At 44.5% G+C, this 22250-nt stretch overlaps 1 protein-coding gene across 1 annotated transcript in view; it reads left to right on the top strand.

The window, feature by feature from the left end:
• The first annotated feature begins 11362 nt into the window (after positions 1 to 11362).
• The window catches only part of AP1S3 (adaptor related protein complex 1 subunit sigma 3), a 29349-nt gene continuing 18461 nt past the window's right edge, over positions 11363 to 22250 (top strand). Inside the window, exon 1 of the mRNA XM_024193199.2 lies at positions 11363 to 11463. Within this exon, the coding sequence (XP_024048967.1) occupies positions 11461 to 11463 (3 nt within the window). The 5' untranslated portion in view covers positions 11363 to 11460. The remainder of the gene's footprint in view (positions 11464 to 22250) is intronic.

Below are 22250 nucleotides of genomic sequence, written 5' to 3'. Positions count from 1 at the left end.
TTCAAGTTCATCTGCAAGTAGCTGCTTGAAAAGTGTGTACACAGGTATCTACACAAAATCCCAGAGAAGGTGGAGTTGAAGCCCCTCTGACGATCTGGCCCTAAATCTCATTTTTTATGGAGAACATTGAACAATAAGGTGACACTTATTTTTAGGAAACATCCTATATTGCCCTGAATATTCTTTTGAATACCTCCATTGATTTGCGCTCCTCCCAGCACATCACTGGATCAGGATCCTAGTTCGCAGCAGCTAAGAGATGAAACTGAAGCCACTTTTCCCCTCTGAAATGTCCTAGACTACAGAATATAACCTCCAACTGTAGTCCTTTTGCCTTATTCATGCTGCTGTGTATTGAACCTTTATGTTTAAGGAAAAGAGAGAGCCAGGAATGGAACCTAGATCTCTTAAATCCCTGGCCCGTGCCCTATCCCCTGCACTACCCACCTCGTTAAATGAAGTGCTCAAGGTATAGCTATACTGCAGTAAAACACCTGTGGCAGCTGACTCAGACTTGCAGGGCTTGTGCCCAAGCCCCAGTCAGTTGATGCAGGCCAGCTGCAGGTGTTTTATCACAGGGCAGACATACCCTAAGTGACTCTAAGGCTAGGTCTACACTACCCGCCTGAATCGGTGGGTAGAAATCGATCTCCTGGGGATCGAATTATCCCGTCTCGTCGGGATGCGACAATCGATCCCTGAATCGACACTCTTACTCCACCAGCGGAGGTGGGAGTAAGCGCCGTCGACTGGGAGCCGCGGAGGTTGATTTTGCCGCCGTCCTCACAGCGGGGTAAGTCGGCTCCGATACGTCGAATTCAGCTACGCTATTCGCGTAGCTGAATTTGCGTATCTTAAATCGACCCCCCACTCCCCCTGTAGTGAAGACCTGCCCTAAAATCTGCCTTTCTCTCTAAAAGGCCCTATATTAAGCAGAAGCTGTGCTCTCCATCTGAATTTCCTTTAGTCTTTCATGCATGTAGTCAGCATGGACTTTCTATATTTCTACACCCCCACATTTTTTACCAGCTTTTATCACATCTGAATTCACACAGAAAAGTAGAGCCAGACTGTGATTTACACTCCATGTGATTGTATTGATTTCAGTGGGTTTGTAAATGGACAATTTAATCCATTGCATCATACACCGGAGAGATAGCATGCGTTCCCTGTAACTAGCTGTTACAACTTTCTTGTTAAGTTCTGTCGGGCAATTTTTGTTTTCCAACCTGCCAGTACTCAAGGACTGTCAATCATGCTTTCTGGAAAAGAGAGCAGTTTCACTGCATCTGTATGTATCCAATGCAAAAAATAAAAATTGCATTGATTGCAAAATTTCCTTAGTCTCTTATGTACATTCATTCCATCCTTCCTCTGAAATGCCTTATAATAGAGCTCTTGAATAAATTTGTCACTAGTATTAGCAGCTCTTACTACATCACATAGTATAATAAGCTGATAATGTCTGCTCTCAAAATGAGGGAAAGGACATGGAAGTGGATAAAATGTGTGTTTTAACTTTACCACTACATTTTCATTGACATACAGAAGATCCCATGGCACCTACTTTAATAATACATAGCACTTATAGCAGCATGGCCCTTGCTATAGAAGAGGACATTAACCTAGTGTCCTAAAGCCTAGGAAAATCTGGTTTTAAGATTAAATGTGCTACTGCCAGTACCATGTGCATGCAGCATTAAAAGAAACTCTTGAAAGTGGGTATGTTGGTGTTACCAGATTTGCCTGTTACTTTAGGGTATGCTCATTTATTAGGGTTACTTTTCTGTGTGTGGGGAGGGGAAAAGCGGGGGAGGGGTCTGTAATTTTATCAATGTACTGCTTGTGTCACTTGTGTTCTCATACGGAGCTCTACTTCGGCAAGTTCCCTCCCAATGGAGCTATCCTGCAGGACCTAGGATCCCCAGGGCTGGGATCTTCCAGCCCCAGAATATATATAATATAAAATCTCTCTCACTCACACCTACCTGAGAGGACTGGGTTAATCAGCACTCCCAAGCTGACCCCTCATATGCCATGGGCAACGCATCGGAATAGAGCACACCTGAACAGGCTTGGTCAGCAGCACTTCCAAGCTGCCACCCTTATATGCTCCTGGATTCAGTACATCCCTATCCCCACTTTCATGTCACAATTGTTGTGGTAGTAACCCACTTGATGAGCAAACCCCACAGGATTTTTGGGCACTGCAGAAATCTTTAGCTTAGGTATGAGGAGCTTTGCTGCAGAGCGAATGGGGAAGCCAAAAACACTCAGGGGGAGGGAGGGAGGAGGAGGGGAAGGGGAGAGAGAAGCAACCAGCTTAACTATGAAAGTTATTTATTGCCAGGTAATAACATACAAGGGGAGCCAAACAAATAAAACAGTTATAATAGTAAATCTCACTTAAATTTGATTATAAAAGACAGGTTTAGAAAACTATAACTGATCACACAAGTCAGGGTCAGAAGACTATACCTAGAGAGAGTTGGGTTCTCACCACTCTGTGAAGCTTGAATCCATCGGGGTTCCCAGGTGGTGGTGGTAACTGAGGGTCCGGAGTGCTGGAGACAGGCAGAGCCCCCAGCACGATCAGTCAGGAGAAGATGAAGTCCCAATGGAACTGATGCAGATTTTGGATCCAGGCATCAGAACACGTACTTGAGCATAGGTAGGGGTTCTTGTAGGGAAAGAACAATGGTTCAAGGGAGAACACTAGATTTGATTATGGGTAAACTGATGGCTCAAGGGAATATACTGAAGTTTTTGTTCAGGCTAGACAATAGGAACTGATCATTCCTGGCTATGGGCCATGTTCCTTCAAGGGAGCTCACAGTGCAATTAGGCAGCTTTAGTATTTTGGATACCAATAAAGGATTTATTACTAGAATTGGTCTGATAACTACTGAGCTAGGTGTGTGCAGATGTGGGTTCATTAACATCTGGAGCAGAGAACCCCATGATGCAGTGCTTCCCTGCTTTTCTGGTCACAGAATTCAGTGCGGTTCTTGCCTTGGAATCCTGTTCTCCATTCTATATGCTAATTGGGATGCCTCCCTGTCCCATCTTCAATGCAAATGAGGCTAGGGGAGTTTCCTTAATCCTGTCATCCAGCCTCTTTTTGGTCCAGCTTTCAGTGTGAGGGATAGGAGTTCGGTACCCATCTGCCAAGTCACTTCACACAACTGCAGTTCTGCTGAGTAACAAGCTTGCTTTTCTGACTACTCCTTTCTGCCTGTTCTCTTCCAGTTGTGTCCTTTCTATTGCATTTTTGTGGCTCCTCTATGCTGCCATGGTCTGGGGCATCCATTGTTGGCTCCACAAGCACATGCTCCTGCAGCTTAACTAAGCTGCTGCCCCAGGGCACAGAAGCTCTTGGAGCTGTTCCTGTGGCTGGCTGAACTAAGGATGGGTGGGGCAGCTGGGATGGAAGGGTACATGCCTTTCAAGAAGTCACCTTCTGCTTTTGCCCACAGCTGCAAAAGCATTATGCCGTTAGTAGGGGCAGGGCTAGCATCCCTGCAGCTTTCTTCACTTTGCTATTCAGCTCTCCTATGTTGTCCTGCGATGGAAAACAATACTGAAAAGGTATCTGCCTGCAACTTTACTGACCTTAAACCTTTAGTTAGTTGAGCTATGGCTACCTGCTATTGGCAGGGAAGACACATAGCCACTGTACTGCCCACCCAACTGGGAAGGCAGCCTCAACCCCCCACTTACCACTGAAACTACTCTTCTGTGAAGGTGCATTTGTATCTTATGTATGGTATTGAGGCCTAATGTGGGTAATCACCATTGTCTGTCTAAACTACCTCCTGCCCAAGTTGTTATATATTAGTCTCCACCAGTGGCATGGAAAATCACTATCCGTTAAGGGTCTATTTGTTGCTTAGGGAAAACTAAATTTAAAATATATTCTTCTAGACCTGATCTAGTAAAGTGAGGCAAGGTGGCTCTAGCACATTCACTCCAAACTTATTGTGTGAAGGGTACTGGAGGGTAAAGATGTGCCTATGCTTACACTGCAGTTAAAAGTGTAATGGCAGCTGCTAGCTTTGATCTAGCTAGCCTGCTAAAATTGGCTGTGAAAAGGTGGCAGCAGAACAGAAGTTCTGTATGGTCAGTAGAAGCCTGCCTGGGCCCTTTTGAGTATCTATTCATGTTGCTAGCCCACACTGAAGCCCACACCATTGTGTCTTCACTGTTTTTTGCCATGCTAGCTAGATTAAAGCTAGCGAGGGTATGTCTACCCAGACTGCAAATCATAGAGTATAGATGTAGCCTGTACATACTAAAATATTGTAATCCTCTAAACAACCACATCTGATTTTGCTTAACGGGTTGCAAAGAGCATAATTCAAATCCATTATTCTCCCATTACCAGCAGTTAGCAAGCACAGGACACAGCAAAGGAGTGAAAGGGATCAGTGAGGAAAAGTGTGTATGAAGGGAAGGTAGGGACTACACCAGGGAGAAAGGACTGTGTAAAGGAGAGCAAGGGTTCAGTTTGAGCAAACAAAAAGCCTGCCATAATGGAGCAAGGAGCAGATTGCTCTAGATCGGGGTGGCCAACCTGTGGCTCCACAGCTGCATGCAGCTCTTCAGAAGTTAATATGTGGCTGGAGCTACAGGCGCCAACTTTCCAAAGTGCCAGGGGGAGAGGGGTGCTCACTGCTCAACCTCTGACTCTGCCACAGGCCCTGCCCCTACTTCACCCCTTCCCCCAAGGTCCCTGTCCTTCCTGCCCCCTTCCCTGAGCCTGCCACACCCTCGCTCCTCGCCCTCCCTCCAGAGCCTCCTGCATGCTGCAGGAGGCATGGGAAAGGAAGGGGAGGCGCTGATCAGCAGGGCTGCTGGCAAGCAGGGGGGAGCTGATGTGGGGCTGCTGATGTATTACTGTGGGTCTTTGGCAATGTACATAGGTAAATTCTGGCCACCATTGCTCTAGATTTTGAAGTGGGAAGGCAATGGATGGATATTGTGGTTATTAGTCAAAGTGAACACAAGAGGGCTCCAATAACACATTTTGACTGAGGAAAATGGAGCTCAGTCTGAAACTTTTCTGAATGTCCCATCAGCACTCTTCTGCTCCTAGCATTTTATTCCATTCTCTAGCTTTAGAGAACTATTTGACATCCTTGGAAGTACCTAAAAATATCATTAAGCTCAATATAGATAATTACTGCAAATTTGATAACATTTTCTCTATGATGTAGGGCTACTTCATGCACATCCCATCAGTGGCAGTACTTGTACCAAAACCTACATCACCATGGCCAGCGTATGATGCTATATGTGATTTATAGAACACAATCTGTTTTAGCTTTGATCTATGAAGAAATCAAATCTTGCCTGCAAATGATTTAAAAGGGAGCAAGCAAAATACAGGGAGAAATTGGTATGCAGAACTACAGATACCTGTCTCATAACTAGGGTAACCAAATAGCAAATATGAAAAATCAGGACAGGGGTTGGGGGTGGTGGTAATAGGTGCCTATAAAAAACAAAGCCCCGAATATCGGGACTGTCCCTATAAAATCGGGACATCTGGTCACCCTTGTAACCAAGAGAAAAGGTGATCAAGATAGGAACAAAATGTAATTAGTAAGTAGCTCCTTCTATTGAATTTAGATTGATTTTTTTAAAATGGGGTTTAGTATAAAGTAGACTTCCCCCTCCAACCTCCAAAAAAACCCCAAACAAACAAAAAAATCACCTGCACAGGCCTCATAGAAAACTGTGTGGGGTGTGATCCATCAGCCTGAACTCCTTAGTCTACTATGGGTTATTTATCCAAACTATTCCATGGTTGTGTACCTTTGAGAGAATCTGAACCTAGATGGTATGAAGTCAGCCTATAGCTATCTTGGCTAGAATTAATATAATAGGTGAATGTTCTGCTGCATTTGTTGTGATCGAAGTAGATTTATCCAGGGCCTTTGCTTGCCAGGGCCAGGCTTGCCGCTTCTCAAAAGGAAATAAGAATGTTCTATTTTGTTCACTAATTTCCTGCTATCTTTTTACATCAGAGCTGCTCTTCATTCACCTTCAGCTGTGACCTGGCATGGATTCATCCCTTATGTTGGAAATGTACAAAAATATAGTTTCCCATCTGATTATCAAATATATATATCTTTGCTTACAATGGCCCTGAATATGCCATGAGCTCTGAATTCATGTGAAACCTCCTAAAGTGAATAGGCCCCTGTATGAAGCATGTAAGGAATGGGATCCCATGTGTCCAGGACTTCTGACCTTCCACCATGACAAAATCAGTGATTTATGACAGCACATAGGCTGTCAGTAATAAATCATGCAATCCTAGTAGCATTATCAAACTCATTAGAATCCCAGCCCTGGACACCAGAGGCTCTCTTATACTATCAGTTGTGTATGCACAACTCCCACAGAAATTGTTGCAGTGCCAAGCAAGACAGTGACTTCCATTGTGAATGTGACTCTTGACATGTGCAAAGGTCAAATTATGGGTCCCCCCCCCCCATGCTGATAACCATCAGTAATTTGTTTAGGAAGCTGTAGGTGACGTTCAGCTAGATGATTTATTGCAAGATTATGCACACCCACAAGTAAACATTTATCTCCAGCTTCTAGTTAGCTGTTAGCTAGGTTAACACTTGTTTGATTTTTAATATCATTGACTTAAATGGATACATATATGTGGCATGGTTACTGTATCTGCAACTACCTCTGAACCTCTGCCAAATTAATTGCCAAATTATTAGCTCCATAAACCTGCTAGATTAGCTCTCATGAATAAATAACTAGTAAAGCTGGTGCCAGGCACTGAATATGTGATAAGTACCTATTGGTTGTGTTTGCCTTTTCTCCCTGCTCCCTTTCTTTTTCTTATACAATATTTGCATAAACTCAAATGCTGTAAATCAATGTACCTGAGCTCCTATGCCTAAACTAATTTAGATCTTTGTTTTTAAAAATAAAATTATTGATACATGATTGTCACACAAAAATAGATACTATGGTGATGGACAGCAGAATAAAATACTAAGGTAGATTGGATGTGAGTACATGAAAGAGTACGTTTTTTGTGACCACAGCTTAGAATGTTCAATTTTTAATATCTAATCCATTAAAGAAACAGGAAGACTGATTTCTGATGGTTATATTTACCTTTGCTAGAGAACTGTAGAGCTCTTTATTTGCAGTAGTGTTTTCTTTGACTCATTCAAACCTACATTAAAATAAAGAAGTGTGGAGATGGTCATTTTTTATTTCTGAATATTTTTAAATTTCAAAACTTGAAATATTTTCTATTAAATTTTAGCAAAATTATTTTCCTGTTTGACCAACTGCAGAGCTAGTCATTTTTTTCAAAGCAAATTTCATTCCTGAAATTTTCAAAAAGGGGATTTTTTTCAAATAGTTTTTTAAACAAATGATAGCTGATTTTTCAAATTTAAAAGTGGATGAAATGTCAAATTAAAAAAATTGGGAGAAAAATTTCTAAAACTACTTTTGTAAGATATTTTCTTTTTTATGAGCAGCTCTTGTAAACAGGAACTTCTTCAGCTAGAAATGGATATCAAAGGCAGGCTACATGTACCCTGGGCCAAACTGTCTCCTTAGCTACACCTATGCAACTGCCCAAGATGTTTAATGGGAATTGCATGCTTTTACTGGAGCGAATTTGCCCATTGCTAAGCATAACTAAGAATAACTACTGCTTTTGCCTTTTCAAAGACCGAAGAAGGGAATTTATTGTGAGCTGTGGCTGACATGTGACATCAATAGGTAACTTTCTACACTCCTCCATATTTATCTATTATTCTCAATATTAATTCACATGCAATTAGAGTTGGGGGCTGAACAAGACCTGGGATTTGGACACTGTAGCCTTAAAACCTCTCTGTATAACAGGCCTGAGCCAGACACTGAATATGAGTCCCCAAAGCATAGGAAGGCTGCAGTTTGTGGGATGGGGCCCATCTTTGTGATGACTCATGGAATAAATGACAGGTGTTTTAGGGCTACCCTAAATCTCCCCCAAAAATCAATAAATACAGAAGTTAGGCTTTCTGTTCCCAATCTCATGTTACTAGGATTAGGTATTTCAGCACATGCAAGACATAAGATCTCCCTATATGAGTGTGATATTCCCCTCTGGTGTTGTCTGGACCAGTGATCTGCTAGGCCACTCCAATCCTTGACTCTGGGAGCCAGCCTTACCCTGCTCTGCTGTGAGAACCCCCACTCCTGGGCTGTTCACACACAGCCTCTGGCATGTAAGCTGCTCCCAGGTACTTGCAAGCGAATGACACTAGCCAATATCTCTGGTCCCAGAGACAACCCTAGGAACCTCCGTCTCGCCGTGTCCAGTTATGCCCGCTGGACGCTGCAAGCTTATATGAGTTTGTCAATTTAACAAAAAAATTGATATGCACCGGGCTTGTTATCCCAAGGGGAGCTGCTGACACACTTCAAACCAAACACACTATTTCAGGTAGAATAAACAAACAAATTTATTAACTACAAAGATAAATTTTAAGTGATTGTAAGTCAAAGCATAACGAGTCAGAGTGGCTACCAAAAGAAAAGAAAATATAAGCACACAGTCTAAACTCTCAACCCTGGGCAGCAACTAGATTAAGCAGTTTTTCTCACCCCACTGGATATTGCAGTCCTTACTATATAGGTTTGTTCCTTAAACCTGGGCCAATCTCCTGTGTTGTAGTCTTGTCTTCTTCTCAGTGTCTTGGTTGCTTGCAGCGAAAGTGGGGGCAGGAGAAGGGCCCAGTATGTGTCCCCTCTGTCTGTTTTATACCCTCAGTCCATGTGCTTGTAGAACACAGGTCCAAGAATGTCTGTGGGGCATTGCTGAGGGCTGATCTACACTGGCAATGCTAAAGCGCTGCCGCGGCAGCGCTTTAACATGCCTTGTATGTTTGTGCCGCAGCGCTGGGAGAGAGCTCTCCCAGTGCTCTAAAAAAATCCACCTGCACGAGGGGCGCAGCTCCCAGAGCTGATGCACTGGTGCTTTGCAGCGCTGAAACTTGCTGCACTCAGGGATGTTTTTTCACACCCGAGCCAGAAAGTTACAGCGCTGTAAATTGCCAGTGTAGACAAGCCCTGAGTCTCTCCAAGCAAGGTTGAGCAATTCCCCTGGTGTGGCCTCATGCAGGTGAGTCATTGCATTGTAGCTCCCTTGCTGGGCAATGGCTGTTGATGGGTTGTTTGACACCCTGCCGGGGCGTTTGTTATTTTCCTTGCTGTTGCCTCTGGGGGGCTAATATCTGGCTGATTTCCCCCAACTTACAGCATGTTTTAGTGACAACCATACTACACAATTCTCATAACTTCATATGCATTAATGATATACATATATGGATAGAGAAATGACTTTCAGCGGATCAGAACCTTTCCCCTGATACCTTACAAGGCATACTTTATATGTAAGATCACGATTATATGTAAATGTAAATGAGAAATATGGGGGTTACAGTACGCTCCCCCAAGGTACAGAGCATCACAATGAGACCCATGGCAATTGAGTGAGAAGCCTTAAGCCTAGATTTGGGGGCTTTGATTAAGACCTTTAGCAATTTTAAAGAGCCACCATCCAGGCTTCAAATGTAGATTGCTTGTGTTTTGAAAGAACATAAAGACTTATAGGTATAGAAATGTTGTCATTTTTTTTTCTATAAAAGATACTGAAAAAAGTTTACCTGGAATTTTTTGTTTGGATTGACATATTTCCCAAACATTGCACCTTTGTGCAAATGCCTGAGAACCAGAAACCAAAACTAGCTACCACAGAGTTCCAAGAGCAAACAAGCAAAAGGTAAATTGGATTTAAAATCTTTAACTTTTAATAATTAACCTGCTCTTAGTACAAATGTAAAGAAACTTGTTTGTTTGGATTTTTAACTTGGCATTACCACTTTAAGGCCAAAATTTGTTTTCTTTTTAAAATATCTCTCACTGAGACAATGCATGATCTACTGTCACTGCATTTTTATCAGGTCTTTTGAACTTGGTATCACTTCAATTAGTCACTATGATCTTTCCACTGAGACTGTAAAAGCGCCATTTGAGCCATTATGTTCTCAATGGAACTACAAGAGATACTGTCTGAGGTTACTCAATATGCTGGAAGTTCACCAAGCCACGGTGTAGCTTGATAATTCCTCAACATAGAGATTGCAGCATGTTTAATGCTAGATCAGTATTGCCCTGCTACTAGTGCTCTCACGCTCTCACCTCTCGCCTAGATGTCCATGGGTTCAAGCTGTAAATCAGCACTCTTACTCAATCCTCATATTTAGATTACAGTACTAGAGTAAGGCAGCCTTCACCATCCTTCTCATTCAATACTAAATTGAGATCACTTCTGCCCATGGTAACTATCTACATGGAAATTAAAGATCCAAAATAACTAAAACAAAAGGGGTGTGTTGTGTGTGTGTGAGTGTGTGTGGGGGGGGAATCTTGGTGGCTTTACCAACCTTCTCTCTCTCTCTCTCTCCCTAAAACAGGTTCTAGGCCTTGATTCTAGGCACTTCAGCATGTGCTTAACTTTAAGCATGAGTAGTCCCACTGAAACCAACAGAACTACTCATGTGGCTTTGCTGAACTGGAGTCTTCTCCAAGAGGTATGTGAGGGGCAGAGATGGGAACAAGAGACTGGAATCTTGACTCCCCCACCCTTCTCTTTATTAATCTGTCCTGTTGTGCCTAGTGATTGCTGGGAAAGTGGAAAATCCAGGTGCACAAAATATGCTAATAACAGTTTCAGCCTAGACTGCCTATGTGCCATTGTTTGTGTGCTTGGGTATTATGTAAATATAACTAGTTAAACTCGGGAATGTGAATTTCACTTGGGCGCTTATATACAGTGTACAGGACCAGGCTTGTCTTGTCTATTTCTATGCTGCTTGTTGAGTCAGCCTGCTAGCCTAGTGGTGTAACTGGGAAATCCCTTGAGACTGCAGGCTGGTGTCCCCCAGGCACCAAAGGGTAAAAATTCCACTTTCACAGCTCTTCGCCCTTCACCTCCCCAGAGGTATCCCAACCCTGCCCGAGCGCATTAGCTGCAGCTCTTCCCCCTAATACCGGCTCTGGGCTGGCAGCAGTCGGGCTCGGAATGACTCAAGGGAGAGCGGCGATCAGTGCCCGAGCCCCGGGAGCGCCCCTCCCCGCCTGCTCTGGAAATCCCGTCTCCGCCACCCCGCGCAGCGCACGGAGCTGCCGTGGGGAGGCTGCGGGGCTCGCTCGGCAGGGTCCCGCCGCAGCGCCCAGGGCAGGTGGTCGCCGGCGGGTTGTTCCGGCGCCAGGTGCCCGGCCCCTCCCGAGGGCTCCCTGGCGCAGGTGAAGGCGGGGCGGAGTCACTTTCAGTTTCGGGCATTGTGGGAAGGCAGGATGGGCGGCGGGGCGCGCACCTGACACTGAGGGGGGAGCCGGGGCGAGCCGCCCGGAGCAGGGACCATGGTGAGTGGGGGGCGCGGTTTGAGGGGAGCCGCCAGGCAACGAGCCCCGGCCGCGGCGGGAACTGGGTGCCAGGAACTTTCCCCCCGGCCAGCAGGGCTGGGGCCACCCCGGCGCCTTCCTGGCTGGCACCCTGTCGTGTCACCCCGGGACGGGCGCTGCCCCAGACACCTTCCCAAGCTCAGCCTGGCAGGGCCGCCGCTGGGGAGAGCCGGCTGAGGCTCGGAGGGGCGCGGCGCGGGAATGAGCCCCCCCCCCCTCCTCCAGGCTGGGTTTGGGCCACACGGCCCTGGGAGCCTCCTGTCACTGTTCAGGCCGGGCTGGGGGCAAAATCTGAAACAGAGGCTGCCCTCCTCCCCCATGACCCCAAAGGGGAGGCTGGCGAGATCCTGCCTGGGGCGCTCACCCAGTGGGCAGTGCTGGGCCCTGCTCCGGGCACTTCCAGCAGGCCCACAGCCTGGCAGTGCTGCTCGAGTTATGCCCCCTGGGTCACAACACCACTCCCTGAAACATGGTCCTGAGCGGCATGGCCACCGTGCGCACCCGCTCGCAACGCCACTCTGGGGGCTCTCACAAATGGGCCCTGGGCAAATGACCCCTTTTGTGCCCCAGACCCATAGGTGGGTGACATGTCTGCTTCCCCTCTTGTACTCTGCCCCAGTGATCAGAGCCTAAATCACATCACCCACCCTGCAGCACAGTTCCCGCAGTGGGTGACATCTAACATGGTAGAGAACATCATATTTCTGTGATATCTACTTCTGTTTCTTGGTACTCCGTGGAGCATGTGCTTTCGAGCAGACAGGCAGTGGTACTGTCTTTCTTTGCCTCTCAGTTTGTGGCTACATATGCTTTTGCATGTTATAGGCTTGCAACAGCTACAACTTCCCTTCTAAGGGCTGCTCTACAAGCAGAGTTCCATTGGTTTCACTTTAGGGCTCATTTTAAACTGACTTGGTTCAACTGATGCAAAAGGCTATATGGACACACTTACTTTGGTTTAAATGAGGGTTATTATAGTTTAGCTTAAGTCAATTAGGAACCAGTTTAAACTAAATTGAAATGTGTGTGTCCACGCGGGGGTCTAAACTGGTTTAACTAAACCAGAGCAGGTTTGTGTGTAGGCCAAACTTAAGGCCTCAATTTTCTAAGCTGTTCTGTGCCCACTGAAGTAAAATGTTGTTGTGTAGTCAGGGCCTAAGACACTCTCAATTCAAATTTGACCACAGAGATAAATATTGTGAAAACCTAAGACAAACAGAAATGTTTGCATGGCACTTCAACTAAAAAACAATCCAGTGGAAACAGGTTTTTTAAACAATCATTAGCTAACAGTCTTCACAGTACAAACATTCAGCATAGATACTAATTAGTGTATAAGGCCCTGAAAGTGAACCAGATACTGAACAAAAGTGAAATTGACTAGGTTAGGCCTCATCTATACTAGAAAATCAAATTGCTTTGCTACATCGCTCAGGGGTGTGAAAAATCCACAATGCTGAGTGGTGTAATTAAGCTAAGCTAACCCCCAGTATAGAGCGCTCTAGATCGATGGAAAAATTCTTCCCTTGGCCTAACTACTGCTTCTTGGGGAGGTGGATTACGTACGCCAAGGGAAGAACCCCTCCCTTTGGTGTAGCTAATGTCTACGCTGTAGTGTAGTGGTGCAGCTGTGCCACTGTAGTATTTAAGTGTAGCCGTACACTTATTTTCAGTCTCCACACTGAGAGAAATGGGAAGAAAAGGTAATTCAGATGTTCAAAATTCCAGTTTTAATAATCTGAGCTGTTTTTAGACACAAGAAAAATGTGCATTTAAAGAAATCCAATTTTTTACATCAACAGTGTTCAGTATTGCTACCTCCAAGTGGTTTAAAAGAATAAATCATCCCCCCTATCCTCCTCCCCCCAATCATGAGATTTTTTAAAAGATAAATTTTGGGTTCTTTTTATTTGCCTCTGGCTTTTGAATCATTAGATTGTATGACAAAGCTTGGAAATGTGGGCAACCAGGAGGGTACACTCCTCAGATTTTCATATAACTGTGGAAGCTGGAGCTGTAAGAAAAACACCAAGTGTGAGACTCACAACAAAGTGACAAGAATCAGAAACACCAAGTGTCCCCTTAAGGCAGAACAAGTATCACTAGAGCAGAATGAGCCCTGTAGATTCTGGCTCTGGTTCATGTGTGTTCTGGGAGACATTCACTTGATGAGTCCACAAGATTTGCCTTTTCCCTGCAAAAAATGGGCTAGATTTCAGGATGCTCCCTTCTCAGGATCTTCAGGTAAAGCTAGGTGGCTGCTATCCATCTTTTAGCTTGAAAGGGCACTGGGTAGGGGCAGCAGCCATCCATTCTGAAGGGTCATGAAGAGATAGTAGGAGAGGTAAGTACGCTCACTGCAGCTGGTCGCTACGCTAACTGTAGGAGCATCACATGGAGGCCCGTCAAGGTTAATGTGTGCTTTCTAAGGATTTTTTTTTTTTCTTCATGAAAGGTAGTGAGTGATATCCTTGCACTCATGGCCAGATTTTTCCCATTGGAGGTGTAGGTTCTCAGGCCAGAACTTGTCTATGGTGCCTATAACTTGGTTAGTACTACTTGACAAACCAACTTGTTGACTGGTTGTTAAGTCATCGTGCTGGGCTTCTTTCTGGGTGTTCCCTGAACTTCTATCTTGCACAGTTTGCCTGTTGTGTGGATTTGTAATATGAATTGAGCACTGGAACTGAACAGAAACATCAAAACCATCTTTCATTGAAGGCTGGTGTTTGGATTTTGGCTGTGGTCTGAAAGGTAAAGTACAGTAAATACATTGATCCAATCAGAACCAAATTTACAAATGTGTCTGTCTCATTGAGTGCCTTTATAAAGATGTGCCCATCATCACACTGCTGGGTGTGTGTAGAGTATAAATAATAAAGTGTATATGTCAATGAAAACAATTTCCTTCCCTCTCTTCCCACGCATCCCCACAATGTATTACCTTTCTGATCACCACCTGAGTTCATCTGACTCAGTCATTCCCCTAAGTGTAAGTAAAACTTGAGTAAATAAATAGAGCTTGTACTTTACGTTGAAGGTCAACAAACTTGGGTTTTGCCTGACCAACATGGAAAGCTGATTCGAGAGTCTCCCTGATCTAAGGACTTCACAAATACTTTCTGTCCAACACATTTATTGTGGCCCATTGGGCATGGGATAAGGAAACATTGCCTACATTAGTGCCGATTATTGACATTTTGGAGACTGTCCATCATATCCGTTTTTCACAGGATTAAACTTGTAAGGCAAATGTGTGTGTTTGTTTATACCCCCTTCCTTAGGCAGCATGATATAGTGAATCTGGCACTGGATTAGAAGTCAAGTAATTAGAGTTCTCTTTAAAGTTCTAACTATCTCACTGTATAATCTTGGACAAGTCATTTGAACTGTCTATGCCTCAGCCTCTCCCTGTTTAAAATGGGGATAATATTGGTTATCCATCTTTGTTACTTTTCCTCCATAAACGTCAAAGCATGTATGTAAACAATAGAAATTATTTTAGTCACAAAAGCTGTTCTTATGCACTTAACTATAGTATGTTCTCAATTTGTAGATCACATCTTAGCAAGAAAATTGTTCCTCTAGTGGAAATGCTCTGTAGGCACGGTGTGCAGCATAACTTTAATTCATGCCATGAAGGTCACTCTTTTCTGCCCAACTATTACTTTTCATCAAGGGAAAGGCTTTTTAAAAAGAGTACATTTAACTCCCTAAAGTGTTTCAGATGATATTATTATTTATTTAGATTATGCTCCCAGTTGAGACTATGCAGACACAAAAAAATTAACCAGTTCACCTTTTCAGGATTGGGAAATCATTCCTGTCGAACAAAAACTCTGATAAGATGATAGGGGAAATCTGGATCCAGGATACCATAATCTATTTAGGCCTGGAGAAAAGGAACAGTTGATTTATCAGGTGTGGAACTGTAGCTGCACCAGTAGTTTGGGTCATATTTTGAAATAAGGCCCACACAGGTCTGAGTGAAAATCCAGCTGCCATGTTTTGTGCAGCTCCATGAGTGACATTTTTGGAAGGTGAAAGAATTAATGGATTTCCCCTTCAAGATCAGCTTGAGCATTGGGAATAGGTATGGCGGAGGTAGGAGCCTATTTTCTGCACACTTTAGAAGGAAAGATCAAGGGAGCCTGAGGACTGGGGTATTACAAGGAGTCGAGAGCCACCAGAAGGTAGAAGGATATTTTGTAGGGGGGAGAGTCTGGACGAGAGATTGTTAGGGTGGGGAGAGCCTGGAGGATTTCTGGGGCAGTGGTGCAGCCTAGAGAAGATGTGGTGGGTGGATGGGGAAAGCCGGGGGGAGGGTTGCTGGGAGACCATGGGACCGTGGGGATGTGCAAGGAAATTGGGGCAGTTGGATGCATGAAAAATAGCTGGGCTATGTGCAGACATGTGAGCACTGCCAAATGTGAGTGTGCCATGCAAGATGCAGTGGTGCCAGGAGGGCAGGGGGCCATGGCCCTCCCACTTTTTGAAAATGGATGGGCCTGGCTCGTCTACTTTTTGCTGGGGCGGTGGGTGGGGCCTGTCCACCTGGCCAAGCCAGTATGCAGCCTGGATGGGGACAGGAGTCTGGGCAGTTGTGGGAGCCACACATGTGGACCCTCCGCCGGCCCGCGGTACAGGAGGGCTGACAGCAGCCCCTGGTCCGTCTCCCTGCCCGACCAAAGGCAGGTCGAGGTGGAGAGTCCGTGACTCTGCACCAGCTCCCCACAGCTGCCCGCACGCTCTCCCTGACCCAGCTCCGGCTGCGGGGTGGGCCTCAGAGCCACGGTCCGGCCATGATAAGAACCACACTGCGGGCAGCTGTGGAGAGCCGCGGACCCTCCACCTCCCCTGGCGGGGGGGCCATGGGTGGACAACGGGCCAGGGCCTGCTCTTGATGCCCCCCCCTCGCCCGCCCAGGGCAGGTGGAGGGTCTGCCATGGCTCCCCACAGCTGCCTGTGCAGCTCATGTCATGGCCGGGCTGCGGCTCCGAGGCCCTGACTGGAGCCTGGTTGGGGAGAGCCGTATGGGCAGCTGTGGGGAGCCTGGGTCCCTCCATCTACCCGGGGTGGGGGACCCATCCACTTTTGGGAAGGTTCTGGCACCCTGCTCTTTAGCAGCCCTTTTGTATGATGTGTTTAAAAGGTTCACAGGATAGGATATAAAGAATCGGATACACAGTAAAAGGTAAGAAAGTGCAACAAAGCGTTAAAACGATGAAGCCATCGATTAAAGAAAAAAATGCAAAGCTAACTGATATCTTGTTGACTGGTGACAGTTGGTATATTCCACTGCCACCAAATGTGGGTAACTAATAATATATGGGAATCTTTTAAAAGAGTATTTTTAGTCTTGTGTTTTGGCTTGCAAAATATTCTGGCAGCTACAGTAAAAATAATATTGCTTTCGTTTTTGGACAATGAAAATATAAACATTAGGGCAACAGAACTTCACTTGTAAAACATACAGTATTTACTACATTTCATTTAGGCCCCAATCCAGCTCTCACGGAAGTCAATGGGAGCCTTTCCACTGATGTTTGAGAGTAGAATTGAACATGCGAGTACAATCACTCTTCTTTTACCACACCTGTGCAGCTTCTGCCCATGTCAAGAATTTAACTGTTCCTGCCTTTAGTTAACTGCTGTACTATCATGGTTCCAAAGGGTATCCTCTGCCTCTGGCCTTTACTCACTGCCCTCTGGCAGTGGACACCTTTTAGTGCTAAGCCCAGGGCCTCCACTTTTTGCAAAGTGGAGCTCAGCAGTCCCTGCTAACCCAAGACTGAGTCCTTGGCTTCAGCACCTCTGTTTCTCACCATGGCTCCTCCAGCAGGTCCTAATGAGTTTAGACCTGTGTCAGAGACTTACCCTCTTGGGAGAACTTGTAGATGTTTTCAGTGACACAGGACAGCCTCTTCAAAATAAGACAGCATGTCTTAGTCAACTGGAATACAGTGTATAGGCTCCTTTGGTTAGAATGGAAAAGCAAAGCTTGCGTGCTGGCAACACAATCTGCTTCTCTTTCCCCTCAATTCAAACTTCTCACTGCACTGGGCAGTAGCATGCTTAATGCTCAGTGCCTCGTTTCAAACTGCAGTCATGCTGAATTAATGTGAGCAGCTCACACTAGGGATGTAAATATAGTTTTAAAAGTTAACCGTTTAAATGATTGGAGAGGTGCCGCTGTGGCCGGCATGGGGCTTCTGGAGTCAGCTGGCCAGCCCGGGGTTTACCGGTTAAAGTGGGTTAACCGGTAAGACTAATGCTTACAGGTTAAAATTTTACATTCCTAGCTCACACCCCACCCACTCCCGAGGCCCAGGCTGGGGAGGGGGTTGTGAAAACTCCCTTTGGCCCAGCAGTCTTAAAAGTGAATGGTCTGGTCCTTGCTGTCCTTTGTATCTCCAAGGTAGCTCCATTCACATGTTGACAGTTCTTGTATTTCATTCTTAACCAACGCAGACATGCCTGCATGACCAGCACCCTTCTCTGATTTCCCTGTCATTAGACCCTCAATCTGAGTTGGTGGTAATACAAATGTGAGTGGGGACAACTGAGTCATGCATATTTTGCATAAAAATAATACAGAAGTTCTCCATAACAAACATTCCAAGGAAAATATCTCAAACACTTAACTAGTGTTCAGTTGTCCATTCTAAGCTCTAGAAAAGCACTTTGCTTTTGTATTATATTTCAGCCATTGTAAACTCTCAGAACTACTAATTGGAGCTGTTGTGGAGTATGAATGATTCTCTAGTTTATGGGAGTAACATCCCTATTCTGTCTACTCTCCTTCTCAACCCAGCCACTCCCCAAAAGCACTTTCAAGAGATAAGCCTTGTGTTTTGCCTAAAATTAACTCTTCCAGGTCCTGACAGACCAAAAGGTTGTGTATGGATAAGGAACCAAACTCCAAAGTTGAGGAAGGATATTCTAGTGGTTTTGGTGCTAGCCTGGAGGGCCAGGTTTGATTCTCTGATCTACCCCACACTTCCAGTGTCACTAGTCTCTCTATGCCTCAGTTTCCCATCTGTAAAATGCAGCTAAACAATAAAGTGGGACTCAGATTAGAGTGTGCTGCAGATGGAAGGTGAGTTGGGCTGTTATTTGATTTAGTTCAATCTGAATCTGTACCTGTGCCTTTTAATGAAATAACTGTAAGATGTAAATTGAAAATATCTCCTTTAACATGAAGAGCTTTGAAACTTGTTTCAGGACAGAGGATGAGCTGGAGAAGGGAACAAAGGCACACCCTTCCCTGTTAGTCTCATGTCATGACTCATGAGGCTGCTGGATGGCTCAGAACATTCTTGTTCCACCAGACACTGATTTCCTCAGGCTAAAATATTATGCTATCAGCTGGGTGAGAAGTCATTGAAACTTGATAGCTTTTAAGTGCCTCACATCCCCAGAACAACAAAGACCATTGCTTGGTTCCCTGCAAGGTCAGAATCAGAGGAGGGTTCTGGGATTAAATTCCCAGATAGCAGGGCTTTCCTTTGTGGTTGTGCTGATGTAGATAACCTTGGATATGCTAAAAGTTGTGGGGACATTTAAATGTGCTGTGACAGAGTGCAGGGGCACTATCCGCCACCACAAACATGGGCTTAATTTCAGATCAGTTTCCCCTCCGCTTGCACGTGTGTTCAGAGAAACAGCTATATGAATAGCTGCCAGTCGGGTAGGGAGTATAGAATGCTTTGGAATTTAGGACTCTGCACTGAACGTTGTAGGACTGGGTCTCAAACCTATAGATATGGAATTTTCTGCTCAACTTACTTTAAGTTCTTGGTATAAATATAATTTCTTAAGGAAAAAGCCTGGCTGTCCAAGAGATTTTTTTCTTTCTTTCTTCTGCTGAGTCATTCCTTCATCATCTGTGGCCCTTTCAGATTTTGTTGTTCCATCACTCACCCTTAGCTTGTCTCCTTGTACCTATGGTAACTGAGCAGTGGCTGTTTTCAGAAGTGTACGAATAGTTACAAAAGCAGACCTTAGAGACCAGGAGGGCAGAGAGAGATGCCATTTTGTGCTGACAATGAGCTTCTCCATGAAAGACTCCAGCTTGGGATCAGACTGCCATTAAAACTAGTTGAATGAAAAGAAGGGTATGATTGCATAGTTAATTGTTCTGAATGTCTTAAATGCTGTTGCTTCATGTAACCTAAGATAACACTGCTCTACAGCCAAAATGCTTCTGAAATAAATGTAGTCAAACTTTACTAATTCTGGGTCACTGAGAATGAAAATGATGCTTAAAATTGTTGATTGGCTCTAGTTTTCAAGATATGCTATTGGGTCAGTATATACGACCCTTGACTTGGGAATGGCGGAGGATAAGTGAGTTATAAAGGGAAGGGATCTCAATTTAAACCAGAAATGACTAAACTACATCTTTGACTGGATCTATGAATAAATCTATGACCGGGTTTGGACAGTACTTGCTTTTTAGGCAAAACAATGAATGATGCAATCTGAAGCTGGTATTGCGTCATACATGATATGAATTACATCATGTTATTCCTAGAAGTCATGGATGATGCAATCATAACGAAGCTTACATCACTCTGCTGAACAAATTTCCCTATATCAGCTCTAGAAATCATACAGTGTCGTGCTCTCTTATTTGTCAGTGTATGATTTTGCAAAGGGACACATTTCTGTTTAGCCAAAGTGAGCAGAGATGCCTCGTACTTGTGAACACTGCAGATAACTTCTGCTATGTTTGTGGTGAAGTGACTTTTGCATCACAAAAGCTCAGTATAACCACTATGGTTAAGAGAGCCTATCACCTTTATTTTGGCTGCAAAATTGGAGATCAGGACAAGAGGTGGGCCCCACACATATGCTGCAACACTTGTGCAACAAATCTTCGCCAGTGGTTGAACAGGAAAAGGAAATCTATGCCTTTTGCAGTGCCAATGATTTGGAGAGAGCCAACAGATCATACCAGCAATTCTTACCAGTTACTTCTGCATGGTGCCTCCAGTTGGGAAAGGTGTGTCAAAGAAGAAAAAGTGGACTGTACATTATCCAAACATTCCATCATAGCTATACGCCCAGTACCCCACGGAGAAGGACTGCTGGTCCCTGATGCACCAGAATCATTCTCACTTGAGTCAGACGAGGAAGAGGATGAAACTTCTGGTCCTGAACCATCAATGTCACAGGACCCACATTTTCTCCCATCCTCCTCCTCTGAACCACACCTCATAACACAAGGTGAACTGAATGACCTTGTCAGGGATTTGGAACTACCCAAGAGTAAGGCAGAGCTGTTAGGCTCCAGACTACAGCAGTGGAATCTCCTGGCAGGTGATGTTAGGGTTTCCATGTTCCGTGACCGTCAAAAGGATCTTGTTCCATTCTTCTTCATGGAAGGTGATCTTGTAGCCTGCAACAACATCGATGGTGTGATGGCAGCCCTCAACATCGTTCACGATCCAGATGAGTGGAGACTGTTCATTGATTCATCGAAGACGAGTCTTAAAGCTGTTTTACTGCATAATGGCAATGTTTTGCTATCAATTCCAGTTGGTCATGCAGTCCATATGAAGGAAACCTATGACAACATGAAACAACTTTTGAGGTGCATAAACTATGACCAACATCAGTGGCAGCTTTGTGGCGATTTGAAGGTTGTTGCTCTCTTGCTTGGTCTGCAGACTGGAAACACAAAGTACTGCTGTTTTCTCTGCGAATGGGATAGTCGTGCAGGAGATTCCCACTACATCAAGAAAGATTGGCCACTCCGACAGTCATTGGAGCCTGGGAGGAAAAGTGTTCAGCATCCACCACTTGTTGAATCAAGGAAGATTTTGTTACCACCCTTACACATCAAGCTGGGTCTGATGAAGAACTTTGTCAAGGCCATTGACAAAACACAAGCAGCTTTCAAGTACCTCCGTGGAAAATTTCCAAGGTTAAGTGAAGCTAAGATAAAGGAAGGTGTCTTTGTTGGTCCTCAGATTCGTGAACTTCTTCGAGATGATGCATTTGACCATGCACTGCATGGCAAGGAAAAGACGGCATGGAAAGCCTTCCAGTTAGCGGCAATAAATTTTCTCGGAAACAACAAGGCAGACAACTGCAGGTTGTTGGTGGAAAACCTCCTCAAGGAATACAAAAGCCTTGGTTGCAACATGTCACTAAAGATACATTTTTTGCACTCTCATCTAGATTTGTTTCCACCGAACTGCGGAGCAGTGAGCGACGAGCACGGCGAGCGATTTCACCAGGACATTGCAACAATGGAGAAACGCTATCAGGGCAAATGGATCCCATCAATGCTTGCAGACTATTGCTGGACAGTGACAAGAGATGCTCCATTTAATGAATACAAGAGACAAGCCAAGAAGCACCGAGTAGACACTGAATAGGACTAAACTATGTACATAATAGTTTTTTGCCTTTTGTTTCATAATAAATTTTATTTATATAACCCTTTTGCTGATTTTTAAAGTGTTACATAAACAGGACAGGTGAAATATTATCATGTAAAGCAACCATAAACACATGAAAAGAACAAGGTTTACAATTTATGATTAAAACTCTACTATCTACACCATATACATAGACATAAAATGTAAAAACTTAAATCTCTTAACAACTGTAGTCAATCAGTTGTTTTAATTGTCATATTTGAATTCAGCACATCAAAATACATAATAAATAGCACATTTTATCTCTGAAGCAGATGACTTCTCAAAAATTGTAGACCAGTGTAATCAATAGCATCA

Source organism: Terrapene carolina, unplaced genomic scaffold (assembly GCF_002925995.2).
Source record: "Terrapene carolina triunguis isolate 2854851 unplaced genomic scaffold, T_m_triunguis-2.0 Scaffold88, whole genome shotgun sequence".
Lineage (NCBI taxonomy): Eukaryota > Metazoa > Chordata > Testudines > Emydidae > Terrapene > Terrapene triunguis.
Note: the sequence above shows the minus strand (reverse complement) of the source record. Positions and strands in the feature narration are given on the sequence as shown.